The sequence below is a fragment of the Atractosteus spatula genome, chromosome 4 (assembly GCF_055471065.1).
Source record: "Atractosteus spatula isolate fAtrSpa1 chromosome 4, fAtrSpa1.hap1, whole genome shotgun sequence".
NCBI lineage: Eukaryota > Metazoa > Chordata > Actinopteri > Semionotiformes > Lepisosteidae > Atractosteus > Atractosteus spatula.
In genome coordinates this window covers 880,548-896,157 of record NC_142709.1, presented here as the reverse complement: position 1 = coordinate 896,157, position 15,610 = coordinate 880,548, and the positions used below count along the sequence as shown (strand labels likewise).

Sequence of the window (15,610 nt, the reverse complement as noted above, 5' to 3'; positions counted from 1 at the left end):
TCCCTGTCTGTGTGTCTCATGGAGAGCAAGCTGGGGTATGTGAAAAAAGACAAATTCCTAATGCAAGAAATTGTATATGGCCAATAAAGTGATCTTATCTTATCTGTAATGTAGTGCCCTTCAAGTGTATTCATACCCCATGAAATAGGAACAGAAAAAACATTGCATGTAGATATAGAGATACAGATTAGTTAATGTCTGTTCTAAAAATATTAAAATATTATTATTTAATCATAATAAAGCAAAGTCATTTTTATAATACCTGAATTCTGGAATACAAGAAGGTTATATTTAAGCACAGGTCTATGTATTCCTTTGTAGAAAATCCATCACAACAAAACTTCATAGCACACTACTTGAGGTATCTTGTCAGTATTCCATGCCTGGAGGATTTACATAATACTAATTACAGAGGTGTGAAAAAAATTAACACTTTGTTTTTTTGGATTGTATTTATGAAACATACAACTTTCCTTTACATGCTGCTATTAATTATAGTGTCATTACATACATATTTTCTGATAATATATTTATGTATGTCTCATTTTTGTTGCATCTGTTTCATCTATGTTCTGAATCTGGAGGGTTTTGTATTTATACTTGGAGAGTATCCTGTTTTTTATTAGACTTTTAGAGTACCTTTAAACGTTTAGAAAATAGTTACCTAAATAAGGCTAAAGAAAGGTCAGCAATTGATTATTTTGAAGGCCTTTTTTATCTCTAACCTTTATGTGCTGTAATAGTGGAAGCTGCAAAGGGCAAAACACTACCTTACAATAAAATAGCTTGGCAGGCATTGTTTTGAAATATAATTATAAGTAGTAAATAAAAAAAAAAGTCCAAGTAAATTTGCAGATTGATTTTTAATAAAGCAGAAAAGCTCTTTGCTGTCCGTGAACTTTAGATGCTTGAAGTAAATGTGTTTGGTCATTGCTTCAGCTTTGCAATAGCGAAATGTTAAAAAAACATTCTTTGCCAATGAATATTTTATTTAAAGGTAGTGAAACCAAAGGCTGTGCTGACACAGAGTAAAGATGTGTGTCTATTTTTTTACAATAGTTTGACTGGTTATAAAGAAATAAAGAACGTTGAAATCACTAGGAATCTTGTATGTACCTTGATCTAAACCAATTTATTGCTCACTATAACAATTTATCACAGCTGTCCTCTAGCATGAAGTGATAATGGCAGATAAATTCCTCTGGACATTAAGACATAATATTCCATTTGTTCTTAAGTTATAGTGTGCTGTCTAATAAAATGTGTGTTTGTTTGTACTTTTACCCACTCTGTGAAAAACCTCAGCATTACTCAGGTTTCGAATATAAAGGCTTATTTTATAAACTGAACTATTATCAGTACTGTAATAAATTATAAACAATCTGCTAAAAGTGTCACTGAAAACACTGTTTGCTCAGTGTTGCATCCATAAACCAGCAGTTATTTTAAACTGTAGATGTTTGTTTGGCATTTGCAAAGGAAAGGATCCAGACATTTAGTGAAGGTCTTAAAACTTCTTACCTTTAAATTGATTGTGCTGGAATCTATCAAAATGCTTCTGATTTTAAAATAGCTGTATGCAATAGCTTGGACACCCCATGTCAAATTGCATGTTTCACTAAATTACATATTTCTGCACATTTTAATGCACAATTACTATTTATTTCCAGTGAATGTGGAATGTACAAAAGTTTATTTGATTCATTTATACTTTTTTTCTAAACTTGTTTGACTTAGGCCTTAAAATAAGCCAGATGAATACTCTGGCCCTTCTGACCTCTCAGGATGTTGTGCCTACTCTCCAACAACCATGGGCTCCTCTTCGCAGCTGACTGAGGACTTGAAAATAAAGTTAATTTACTCTGTAAAATATATCTAAATGCTTCCAGCTTAGAACTTCCACTGTGAGAAACATCATTATAAAATGGAAGTTAAGGGGAACTGTCCAAGTCAAGGCAAAATCTGGAAGACCCAGAAAAATCAGACAAACCGGCCTGTAAACTGTTCAGATATGCAAACAGAACCTACATGGCTACATAGCCGACAATGGAAAAATGGTCCACAGTATAGCGTTACTTACACAAGAATGATCCACATGGTAGAGATGTCAAAAGGAAACCTATCCTATGACCTTGTCACAAAAGGCAACATCTGAAGTACACAAAACAATATTTAGGTAAGCCAGAAGCTTTTAGGTACAAAGTGCTGTGGACTGATGAAACAAAATGTAACTTTTTGGCCACAGCCAGAAAAGATGGAGGAAAACAGGTGAAGCATTTGAAGAAGAGAACACCTTGCCAACCGTTAAGTATGGGAGTCGATCGGTTATGCTTTGAGATTGTGTGGCAGCCAGTGGCACAGGAAATATTGTGAGGTTGAAAGGAAGTATTGATTCAACTACATATCAACAAATCCTAGAAGCTAATGTCCCAGGGTCAGTGAAGAAATTGAAGCTGAAAAGAGGTTGGATGTTTCAACAAGACGACAATCCAAAACATACCCCAAAATGAACCATGAAGTATTTACAGGAACGAAAGGTGAAGGTTTTAGAATGGCCTTTACAGTCCCCAGAGTTGAATAGTATTGAAAATCAGTGGGGAGATCTCACACACGTAGAGGCATAATTGAAAATCTAAACAGAAAAAAGTCCTAAATCAAGAATCAAAAACCTCTTAGCTGGCTACAAGAAACATTTGGAAGCTGTGATTTCTACCGAGGGAGGTGTTACTAAGTACTGACTGACAGGTTGCCTAAACGTTTGCGCATTCCACATTCACTTTTATTTTTTTTTAAATCTGTATAAGAGCTGTTGAGAAGAGAGCTATGGTTGTGTTAACCTCTTTTCACTTAGAGATTCTGTGAAACATGCAATTTGACCAAACTTTTGCATACACCTGTGTCCAGAATACATACTGTATGGTGATGTGTGGTGAAAATATACTACAACTACTACAACACAATGTAAAAGAAAGTGTTTAATTTGCACATTTCAGTTGCTTTGGGTATTGGGTGTAACTAAACGAGAATGCTAGAAAGAGTTATGTGTAGTTCAGTGGCATTAATGGTTTTCATTAATTTGTTATATTTATTTGTGCACTTCTAGCTGGAGAGAGCCAATTCCCTCCTAAACCAGACCCAGCAGCCTTACAGCTACTTGATAGAGGCTGTTCGTAACAGAGACGACCAGATACACACGCTGGAAGAACGCATCTCACAGCTGGAGAATGATGCCAGGTACACTTCTATGTTTCCATTCTCTTCACTTTTCTAAATCCCTCAGTTATTTTTTCCGTCCGCCAGCAATGTACAGTACTCTTCTGTACTTGTAAGCAAGAGTTTTCACTTTTACAGCTCTCCACTCTTCTGAGTTTTTGTGTTTAAAAAAACTGCAAAAGAAATAAGGGGATTTTGTGATATCTACAGCTACCTGCTTATTTAGAAGTTAGATTACTTCTAAGTTAGTAGCCAAAAATTTCCCATGAAGCCTATGTGAAATGGGAAGTCTGTTCACTTAAATCTTGATGTTGCATCCTTCTTGCACTAACGTTTTAATGCACGTCTGTTTAAAAGTTTTTTTTTTCCTAAAAGTGTAATCCTTCAAGATAAATGGCTGTATAAACAGTGGTAATCCATGTTTTCAAAAAGTATACTACTTTTGGGGGAAAAAAAACTTTTTAACCTGTTTGCATTCCCACAAAAAGCATGAGAACCTTAAACATGTTTTTCACAACAATAATAAGCTCCATATCATTGCCATATCCATTTATTAGTCCAAGCCCAGATTAATTTACATCCATTCCTAAACATAAAACATTCATCGAAGGAAATTTCAATAGAAATGTGTTATTTTTTAAAATTAATATTAAATACCTCAGTTTAGAAAAACTCTAGTGACACGTTATTGTGACGGAGCACTAATAATGCAAACAATAAACCTGATTTCCTTCATGACCCCTTTCACAATGTGTAGCCAAAGATAAGAAGCCTATTCAGATTGTTCTAATTCAGCTCTGAGCACCCACACAAAACTGCTTTGTCATATTTTGTCATATGTTATGGATAATTTTCATCTGTAAAACGCTGTTGTTTAAGCAACTTCACCAAGCCTAGGGTGGTCTAGTCTTGTTTTTCCTCTACAGAATTAAATGTAGTTTTGCAATTTTAGTCCAGTTACAAGATTACAATTAGTTTAAAGGTCTTATTTGGACAGAGCCTTAGCAGAAAACTTTTTTCACAGTTTTATATCTAGTCATAGATTGTTTTTGTTGTATTAAAATCCTCATAATAATGAGAAAATGAACAAGTTATAGGTTTATTCCATGCTGAAAAGAGAAGAGAGAAAACACAATGTTTCGGCTGTGAAACCTTCTTCAGGTGTGAGAAAATGTCATATGCCTGTTTTAGACTTGGTAAGGTGGATAATTTGACTTATGCAAAGCTAAAAAATCAAAACCCTAATAACTCATTATTATTAATGAAATCTGTTTGAATTATTCTCTTGCTTATGTTTTTCCTCAAGATGACAAATCTATTGAAGGTGAACTCTTATAACCGTAGAGCAAATATAATAGCTAACTTTTCTTCTCAGTTTTATACCAGCTTCATTTTATAATCTATTAAGCCACCAGTGCACTCCTTTATCATTGCAGTATTTCCATTTCCTTAATTAAATCCTAACGACAATACTTCTTATTCAGTGCTGTGAGTGGGAGTATGAAAGTCTTTTAAAACCACTGAGTAACCACAAAGAAATCTTTCGATCTCTAAACCATGGCACGCAAGCTGGTTACCTCACAGTTTGCTGTTACAGCTTGTGCATTGAGTCATCCTCAGGGTAAAGAACAGGTTCCTTAACGGCACATAATGGCCACACAAGGTAAATTAAGGACCTATATACTGAGTACTGTACTGCTTAGAATAGCCTGTACTTGCACTGACGAAACTAAGTAGCTAGATAAAATTGCAGATACTTTATAGAGCCCCCACTGTGTACTCTGTACTGTGTACATGGAAATGACAAGACAGATTATAATTTCCATTGCTTGTTTTTTTGTTGTATGCATGTGTGATTTAAATAGTTTGTTTGGGGATATCCATTGTTATCCATTTATTTCAATTCTTTATAACAGAGCCTACTCATTATTCTCAAAAATCTGAGGGATCTGGGTTTTCTTTTATTTCAGAACCCTAAACAAAGAGAACAGGGCTCTGCAGAACATCAAGAATAATATGGCAGCAGATTTAGAAAGACTTCTTAATCAACGTGAGGTAAACATTCTCAATAACATAGGTGTCTAGTGTGTTTTCATGTATAAAAGCGAGCTCTGTTTGACTGTCATGATTTTATTGTGGTTCCCTAATTTCTTATTTTTCATAAAAGAAGATTAATAAGAAGGTCCTGCACACTACATTAGTGAAAAATCATTCTGACATTTAAAATTGACATTTGACATTTTGACAATTTCATCAGTCTGATGAAAAGCTTTGATCAAATTGGCAGCTGTTCTGCTTTCTGTGCTGTCTACAATAAAGTAAGAGTTTTACATATCTCAGTTTGTGAAAGTTTTTTTTACTTTTTTGTGTTTTAAACTATTCTTGTAAACACCTATAGAAAAAGGTAGTGTTTGGATGTTGTATTTTGCTTAATCTTCTTTTCACATACAGATTGATGGGAAAGCTAGAGAAAATAATTGCTATGAAGGGTATATTACATGAGAGATTGATACCATTACATTTTAGTAAGATGTTGCTAAAACTGAGCTTTAGACTAGCTATATTTTTCATTATTTTCATTTTGTAAACAGACTACTGAAATTTAAAAAGAATATACAACTTTAATTTATTTATTTTAATTTAGTTTCCTCTGTACTATTTAAAATTTAATTATTTGAATTTGTTTAGTTGCCATTTTTGAAGAACAAATCTGAATATCTTTATGGAACAAGTAATAGGTTTATTCCATACTGAAAAAAAGAAAAAAGAGAACACAACGTTTCGGCCGTGGAGCCATCTTCAGGTGTGAAGAAGGCTCCACAGCCGAAACGTTGTGTTCTCTTTCTTCTTTTTATCAGCATGGAATAAACCTATTACTTGTTACTTTGCAGCCTACGCATGCTGACGCAGCTACCCACCTGAATATCTTTATAGTTGTTTTGTTGTTATCTCTGAGCATTAAACATTTTTACTTGTATTTTTGTATTTTTTAATTATTCTTTTGACTGTTTTGAAAATTTAAAGAGTTAAGAGCTTTTTGCAAAACATTACTTGTACAACCTCAAGCCCTCAAGCAGGATTTTAAAGGTCAGTTTTAGTGACCAGGAGGTGGCCATTTAGAATCCTCGAAACCTGTTTTTCAGGATGTGCAAAACAAATTATTGTTGCTGCCATATGTAACCAAAGCAAAGAAAAGCATCCGGGTATTTTTTTTTAAACTAAAATTAGCTTTTATTACTCTTGATCACTTCAGGAGAGTTTTGTTTTTTTGTTTTGCTCCTCCTTTTAAACTCACAAATAAGCTACATCTAATTTTCCAGTTCTATGTTTAAGTGGAGAAAAAATATTTTCCGTGTAGAGATTTTCATTGCAGACAGATCTGCACCTTTGATCATTCACCTGTTTCACAGAAGCTTCTCTTGACACATGAACTGCAACATAAAATTTAAAAATATTTTCTAATATTACAGTATATATGTAATATATATATACAGTAGTGTGTACAGTTATCAAACAAGCCAGTGAGTTATGTGCTTTCAGTTTGTTCAATACATCTTTTCACTTTGTCAGTTCTAAAACAGGTAGATGATGTCTGTAATATTTATATTTGTAAGAAGTAGTGTTAAGTAAAACCATAATCAGTCAGTGCATTACAAAACATTGAGGTTTTCCAGAAATCATAGTCCCTTGAAAAAGATAATTGAACTGACAGTGGGAGGTTCTCTTGTTTCTGAATGTCATGAAACTCACATTCCTTTCAAAACTAATATGAGCTGTTCAAAGGGAAGCCTCTGAATACTGAGAAAAGTGCTGGTGTAATTATCCCTTATGTGCTTTTGGCTTTGTCCCCATTTGACTGCTGGGCAAACACATGGACTTCTATAAAACTGTATCCAATATGTTCAAGTTACATTACACTGAATTATGCTTAATGTTTATTACTCTGCTTCTTGCACAGCTCATTTTTTATATTGAATATTTAAAATGACTTATTGTATATATGTATTAAATAAAAGCACCCCATATCCATTTGGCTACCCCTACAGTAAATAAGAAAATTCGGTATTTTAACAATTATAATGCAGTGTTATACAACGAAACAAAGAACATATGTGGAAACTAAAAAGTGGCTGTCATAGGAGATTTGCCTCGCGTAGATTTAGAAAAACCAGTAGGGACATCAGCAGCTGATACTGAAATTGCAGACATGGTTAGCGACCACTTTCTTACTCCATTTGTCAGAAGGTCTACAAGAGGGTAAGCCTGTATTGATACAGTAAGAAAAACAGAGGTGAGAGAATCTGTGATCACAGTCTTGTTTGCTTTGAAATTTATTCTGAAATAGTTCAGGTAGAGTCCAGAATAAGGGTTTAAATCCTCATGAAAGAATTAGAGTTTCTCATAGAATGAGGAACCAATAGAGAATTTATGGAATCGGTTTAAAAGGTATTCTGATAAAAGCATAAAACAGAACACGGGTAAATCCAAGCCAAGAAAGTAGTAGTTCTAAGGGTTATACAGTATATCCAACAATAAACCGGATCCACTTAAAGAAAATGAATATAATGGATTGGATTGGTGAAGGGGAATGGACAGGTGAAGGGGATATTAAAAAGTCCAAGAGAGTTAGAAACAGGTATTGTGGTGGAGGCTAAAATAAACAGCATTTTGTTTCAGTGTTTTAGCAGGAAACAACAGTAAAGGATATACTAAAGCATGTCTAAGGGGAAATGGCTGATATAATAAATACATATTTCTTTTAGGAGTTTGCTAAGCAAGAAATGGGTAACATGCCTTAAGCAGAGGATAGACAAAGTTCTGTATTAAATAATATTTACATAGAAGAGGCAAATAACCCAATCTCCTAGGCCTGGTGGCATTCTACCAAATGTAAAGAAAGATGTTTTCCATAGTCTATTAACAAAAGTCTTCTCATAGTCTCCCAGAAAAATAGTCATGCCAATTCATTGGCAGTTTGCTAATGTAGTACCCAGTCCATAAAATGTGTGACAAAACTGAACTGCATAGTCATAGACCAAAACTTATTCTACTACAAGGTTTTAGAAATTATAATTAGAGCTAAACTAGAGTATTGTGCATATCACACTCTCGATTCTAGAGCACTGTCAAAATCAATTTAGGAAGGGTAGTTCTTATTTAACTTTTTAGATTTTGAGAAAGACTCAACAAACATCTGGCAGATGACATTTAATGAAGGCCAGTGCAGACCATGACATGAAAGTAGCAAAACCATAAACTGTAAATGTAAGATGAGAAACATGTAGCTTGAAGAAACTACTTATAAAAAAGGCTGTTTGTGTTGAAATGTCATTGTCTTGAGAAGTAAATCTAGGGACAAATATAAAGGCAAACAGCATTACGATGTGCAGTTTAAAGTCTTTGAAGAAATGAAATCGCATGATGTAATATTAAAAGTGTACAATGAATGCCTCATGTAGAATAATGTGTAATTCCGGTCACAACGTTACATAAAAATTGGTGCTCTAGATTCAGTCCGGAGAAGAGCCAGCAGATACATTCCTGGTTCTAAAATGTATTGCAGGATAAAGGAACAGTTAATTTTGAACAGAGAAGACTACTGAGTCCAGTATTCAAAAATAATCGAAGGCATTGATAAAGTAAACCCAACCGATATCTTCAGAATCAGCAGTGAAAGGAGAACCAGAGGGCACAAGTGGAGTATGTGGGGAAAGTGGGTTTTAAACAGAACAGGAAGCACTTTTTCACAATGTTTTGTGGGATCTGGAACAAGCTAACCACGGTGAAGCTCATTCAACCCTGGTTTCTTTCAGGAAATGGTTAGATGAGATTCTCTGATCAGTAAGGCAGTAGCTACTGAGTGAGCTAGATCCTCCAAATAAATTCACATTTGTAAACTTTCCTATATGCTTAATTTATTTGTCTGACAGCTTTACCCAGAGCAACCTACAAAGTTTCAAATCACATTTTTACATACAAATGTATTCATACAGTATTTATGTACCCATTTATACAGCTAGGTTAATTGGAGCAATCTGGGTAAAGTACCTTGCTAAAGCGTACAAGTATGTCACTCCCTACCTGAGATTTGAAGACACCATTTGAACGTTTTACTCCATTTCAACTATGTTATGCATTAAATTCGTGACATGAAAATTTAAAAGTTTAGGGAAATAAAAAAACTAAACATGCAACTGTATTTAGTTTTGAACATCTTGAAAGACAGGTTAAGAGGATTTTGTAAAGATACCATCTGGCCATGAAAATTGACCTCATGCTTTAGCGCTTGAGGTGGTCTAGGTCTATGTTAATTATATTTCATATCCTGAAACCTACAAGAAGCTCTTGTATTTTTTACACTTGACACACAGCATAGTATTGAAAGATTGTTTGTATTATACTGTGCATATAATGTGGGTTGGGCTTTTTACAACTTCTTTCACCAGATGTTTGGCACAAATTGTATGATTATGTCCTGTTTAAGTCATAGAATTGAAGAATTTAGTGCACCATAATGCATGCCAATCAAACAGAACTTGCTGCAAGTGGTATTTAATACTTGATCTTTGTATTCATGAATTAAGAGTTGTTTTGTGCATTGTTTTACTTTCTGACTACCGAATCAACATTCTAAAACATCCATTCATTTTCTAAACCTCTTTATCCAGTGCATCTCAGGGGGCACCAGTGTGTAACCTGGCCAGCAGTAGGCGCAAGGCAGGATACAACCTGGACTCTATGCAGTCCATCGCAGGGCACACACAGACACTCATACACTCACACCAGATCCAGTATCCCCAGAAGCCAATTAACCGATCAGCATGTTTTTGGACTGTGTGAGGAAACCCATGCAAACAGGGGAGAACATACAAACTCCATACAGACAGCAGCCCAGGTCTGCAGTTGAATCCAGGGCCCCAGCTCTGCGAGGCAGCAATACTAAACACTGCGCTACTGTGCTGCCCCTATTTTAAAACAATTCTAAAGTAATAAGACAATGCTATTTCATTGAAAACTACAAGTAGAATAAAGGCTGGAAACTGGGAACAAGTAATCAAAAATTCAGGGCTAACTTCTTTTTTTCAGAACATTATTACAGAAAGATATTGAGCAATGTATTCTATTGTTTAATGCTGGAATTAAATGTCTGCTATTGTGAGTTTAATGCTGACCTAATGGGAATGCCTCACTAAAGAAGCTCTGCCAAGTCAGTGTTCGTTCTGAAGATATATTGTTAAAATCCCCTTTCCCTCTCAGTCTTCCTTCGTACTAACATCACACACAAGCACTGTTCACTGTTTCATTTTTTTAAGAATGTTTTGGATTTTAATCCTTAATCATTTCTGACATCATGTGGCTAATTTTCATTTGGTTGATTGTTTTCATCAGTAGTTCAAAACCAAGGGAAATTGGTGTCATTCTGATTTTCAATAATTTGAAAAAAAAGTTCTAATATTTTTAAAAGGCCTTTATTAATTACAGATGAATAATTATTCAGATATCTTCCTGGTTTTTACATTCAATTTATTAAAAAAAATAAGTACACTAAATCGTTTATATAGCGCACTTGAATGACAACAAAATGTCTGAACTGCAGAAGTATTTGTGAATTGAAGACGCATAGTTTGCAATGGATGTTTGAGTTATTTTCATCAAAACATTCCCTCAATGCATCTCCTTGGCATCATCTTTGCCGACTTCACAACTTCTAGCAGCATGTTGGCATAAAGCATGCAGTCCTCGTAGACAGCTGCACCGCAGTTGAGCTTTTTACATGCCAGCACATATGGCCAGGGGAGATAAATAAAAATATTAAATGACCTCGACTCATTCTGCTGAAGACACGTCTGAAGTTTTGGTGATGCCTTTCCTATGTTTATGAACAATACGTTTGTAAGATTGCCACAGAAAGCAAGGATGTGGACCCTGAAAAAACAAACGTAATGCCTCTCTTTTTTAGAGTTGCCATTACGTTCCTATTGCAAATTCGCTGTGCGGGAGGTATTAAATAGCGGTTGGGCCCAGTCAGAAATGCTGTACCCACCTTGCTGTTTCTCAAAGCCAGCTGAGTGGCACTCAGAGGGACAAGCTTCATTCAGATTGAAGCAGCATGTTGGCATTTTCGTAGACCTCCATTAATAAAAGAAAGGTCTAAATAACTGTTCATGTCTCTTGACCCCTGTGCATCCTCTGGATAGCTGTGTTGGGATGATAATTTTTTTGGTTTGTTGTAAACTATTCGCTTAAAAACACTCCAGTTGAAAACCTGTCTAAGTTTGTGAGAACAACTGAATTGTAGGGTTAGGGGATTGTGTATAGAGATGTGTGGATGTTTGGGAAATCACAGAAGCTCCTGTGTTTTTAAAATGGACTAATCACGATTCTATGTTTTATTGTAGGTCCCACCAATTTTATTTAAATGTTTGCAAAATGTCGTTTTTAACGTGACAAGTACATAAAATAGTGGACATTTACTTAAGTTTGAATGTAATCTTAAATGTACACAACCTTCAAGTTTCTATAGAAGGTTTTAGTGCAGTTGTCTTTGAGAACTGTTGTAACAATTCAAGTCTTTAGACACAGACTAATGTTTTCTGGTGTTCTTGACGAAATTGTGCTCAAAATAACCCATTTATTAGTGGGCTGTTCCCTGCCAAACCGGTGGTTTCGCCTATTCTGAGGCCTCATAGTATTTTCTTTAGTCATCTCTGAAACAGTTAAAGAATGACAAAGGGAACAAAAACTCTGAGAATCAGATTTCTTTATTTCCATAATAAAATACATTTGTTTTAGTCCCCATCTTCAAAGTAGAGGATCTGATGAAAATGGATGGCTTAATTGCCTTGAAGTTGATTATTTCTTGTTTTGTGTGTGTATGTCTGACTCGTTGACTGATTTTTGGCAAGTTTAAGAGGAGATTATTTCTGTCTACTCATCTGGATTTATGTTTTTAGATTTTAATAGGAATAAAGTCTCTCTGAAACCATTGTTAAAGGACCTGCAGAGTGCTATGCTCTGTTTTAACTTTCTTTTATTTTTTATTTTCATTTTAGTTTGGTGTCATATTTGATGAGTAATCTGAATCTCAGATTCTCTTTTCACCATGTGCTATGTAGGAAACTTCCTCAACAGTTATTTGTTGTCGGGATTATCGGTCCTTGTACAGGAATATAGTTCACTAGCTGTTTGAGTTACTAGAGGCAGAGGGTTAATTGTACTGTCTTTGTTTTATAGTGCTCTAGGCCTTACTTAAGAGTCAATTCATAAATGTATGTGTGCATCCAAATTACAGGTGAAATAAATGTAATTTTCCATCTATATAGAATGATTAGTGGAACAATATGATAACACTGAACCCAAAAATTCTTTGTGTCCAAATTCTAATAAAAAGAATGGTTGGTGGAATATCTTGTGTAATTCAAAATGAACTTTGCTTTGCTATAAAGTGACTTTCTCATTATTTCCATTTTATTTAACAGGAATTGGCTATAATGAAACAAGTTCTGATTAATATGCATCAAAAACACTATGGTGAAGGGGCAACTCATCTTCAAAATGAAGAAACCAGAAGAACAGCAATATACAGACCAGAAGGTCTCATTAACACAGAGGAAGAAGAGAATATTCTCAAACCAAAACCAACTTTGTTTGTAAGTATTACACACATTTTACACTTAATTCTCAAGAAAGTGTTTTTTTAAATTATTGCTTTTATGTAGTCAGTCAAACTATGTGGAATAATAATAATAGACACTTCCCTGAGTGTTTTAACATGGTTAGAAAATATTTGTTGAATTTTTTGCTAAAAGCAAAAGTGCTTAGAATAGTTTCTGAACGTCAGATATTTGGTAATTCTTTGTTTTGATGATGACAGATGAACAAAGTAAACGAGTGACACCGTGATTGGCTGTTCAGTCTGGTATGCGTATGACTTTTCTTTGGCATTTACACTGAAATGTTTTGTCAGACTGCTTTTTTTGAGAGAGTTCATTATGTACTTTACTTTTGAATGAATTAACTGAAGCTCTTTCTGGTTTTTTTTCCAGACAAATAAAGAGGCTCCTGAATGGTATAAAAAGCTGAAGCATAAAAATAAGTGACAATTTTCTGTTGTCATCATAAAATAAATCATTGTGGTGGTACTGTTAAAAAATAAGTTTACCATTATTTATTGCTGCATATACAGTATTTTATATGATAATTTTGCTGGATTGATTTAGTAAAATCTGTGTATCTTAATTCTTTGTCAATCAAATGTCTTGTGAGATGCCTTATGTAATAAAAATCAGTAAACAACGTTGCAGAAAATGCATTGTATCTCATTATTTAATGGACAGATCTACAGTACAGTACATGCATTTTGTGTCCCCCAAACTGCTTAAAGACATTATTCACCTTACAGAGTTATTGATTGATGAACCTAATAAGATAAGGTTATTCACAAGATCTAAGTTAAAACTTTAGTTGATATGTTTATATTAAACTGTGTTGGTGGTATTTTGTTTTGAGGCAGTATATTAGAACATAAGAGAAAATGGAAAAGAAAATTGTATTGTGTCTAGTCTCTAATATGAGCCTATATATTGCAGCCTATAAATATATTGCCTTTTATATTGCTTTTTGAAAAACTTTGTTAAAGATAAGGAAAACATGCATGTAATGTTTTGATGTTATTTTTTAAAGATGACCAGTAGTAATCATAAGTGCACAGCAGAACCTTAAATGTTTTCAATTTATTGAATATATGATTTCTTCACTATACTCTGCTTTAAGTATTGCTGCGTAACAAATTAATTAAACTCAGAGCATGGTCTTCTTGTTCACTTTTAAATTATTTAAATTTGTTTAAATTACTCACTATTTCCACAGTTTGGAGCTAGAATTGTACTGTTGCTGGGAAAGGTAATTAACAAGGCTTATCAGTATAATTAGGGGCAGGGTGCTGCACTAGTGCTTTGCTACCTCACAGAGCAGAGACCCTGTGTTCAATTCCCTACCTGGGCTGCTGTCTGAATAGTGTGTATGTTCTCCCCACGTTTGCCTGGATTTTCTCCAGCAGCCCAAACACATACTGGGAGGTTAATTGGCTTCTGGGAAGATTGGCCCTGGTGTGAGTGTGTGTCTGTGCGCGCTCTGCGATGGACTGGTGTCCCGTCCATAGCCTCCAGCTCCCCCACGACCCTGAATTGGATGAAGCGGTTAGAAGATGGATGGATGATTAAGTGTATTTAAGGAAATTTGGACGATGCTTTTCTCCAAAGTATGTCCCACAGATTTTAATATTGTGTTTTGTTTCATGCAAATTAATGCAGTCTCTGTTTGGTTGGGCAATCGGATTAACATATTATTCACATACATGTACAATGCCAGTGTACCCCCTACCCACCTGTATGGAGTTCAAAGTCCCAACTGCTACACTATACATACAGTGGTGTGAAAAAGTGTTTGCCCCCTTCCTGATTTTTTATTTTTTTGCATGTTTGTCACACTGAAATGTTTCAGATCATCAAACAAATTGAAATATTAGACAAAGATAACACAAGTAAACACAAAATGCAGTTTTTAAATGAAGGTTTTTATTATTAAGGGAAAAAAAATCCAAACCTACATGGCCCTGTGTGAAAAAGTGATTGCCCCCTAAACCTAATAACTGGTTGGGCCACCCTTAGCAGCAACAACTGCAATCAAGCGTTTGCGATAACTGGCAATGAGTCTTTTACGTTGCTGTGGAGGAATTTTGGCCCACTCATCTTTGCAGAATTGTTGTAATTCAGCCACATTGGAGGGTTTTCGAGCCTTAACTGCTTTTTTAAGGTCATGCCACAACATCTCAATCGGATTCAGGTCAGGACTTTGACTAGGCCACTCCAAAGTCTTCATTTTGTTTTTCTTAAGCCATTCAGAGGTGGACTTGCTGGTGTGTTTTGGATCATTGTCCTGCTGCAGAACCCAAGTGCGCTTCAGCTTGAGGTCACAAACAGATGGCCGGACATTCTCCTTCAGGATTTTTTGGTAGATAGCAGAATTCATGGTTCCATTTACCACAGCAAGTCTTCCAGGTCCTGAAGCAGCAAAACAGCCCCAGACAATCACACTACCACCACCATATTTTACTGTTGGTATGATGTTCCTTTTCTAAAATGCTGTGTTACTTTTACGCTAGATGTAATGGGACACATACCTTCCAAAAAGTTCAACTTTTGTCTCGTCAGTCCACAGAGTATTTTCCCAAAAGTCTTGGGGATCATCAAGATGTTTTCTGGCAAAACTGAGACGAGCCTTTATGTTCTTTTTGCTCAGCAGTGGTTTTCGTCTTGGAACTCTGCCATGCAGGCCGTTTTTGCCCAGTCTCTTTCTTATGGTGGAGTCATGAACACTGACCTTAACTGAGGCAAGT

At 35.1% G+C, this 15,610-nt stretch overlaps 1 protein-coding gene across 4 annotated transcripts in view; it reads left to right on the top strand.

The window, feature by feature from the left end:
- Positions 1-13,521, top strand: part of pibf1 (progesterone immunomodulatory binding factor 1) — a 42,333-nt gene extending 28,812 nt beyond the window's left edge. For 2 of the 4 annotated variants that reach the window (XM_088914818.1, XM_088914821.1), the window contains 4 exons: positions 3,104-3,234; positions 5,184-5,268; positions 12,693-12,863; positions 13,260-13,521. In XM_088914818.1, coding sequence (XP_088770944.1) covers positions 3,104-3,234; positions 5,184-5,268; positions 12,693-12,863; positions 13,260-13,313 — 441 coding nt within the window. In that variant the 3' untranslated portion in view covers positions 13,314-13,521. Of the gene's footprint in view, positions 1-3,103; positions 3,235-5,183; positions 5,269-12,692; positions 12,864-13,087; positions 13,133-13,259 lie in introns of those variants that run through there. The other 2 variants (XM_088914819.1, XM_088914820.1) reach the window with 2 other exon arrangements.
- Positions 13,522-15,610: the final 2,089 nt, after the last annotated feature.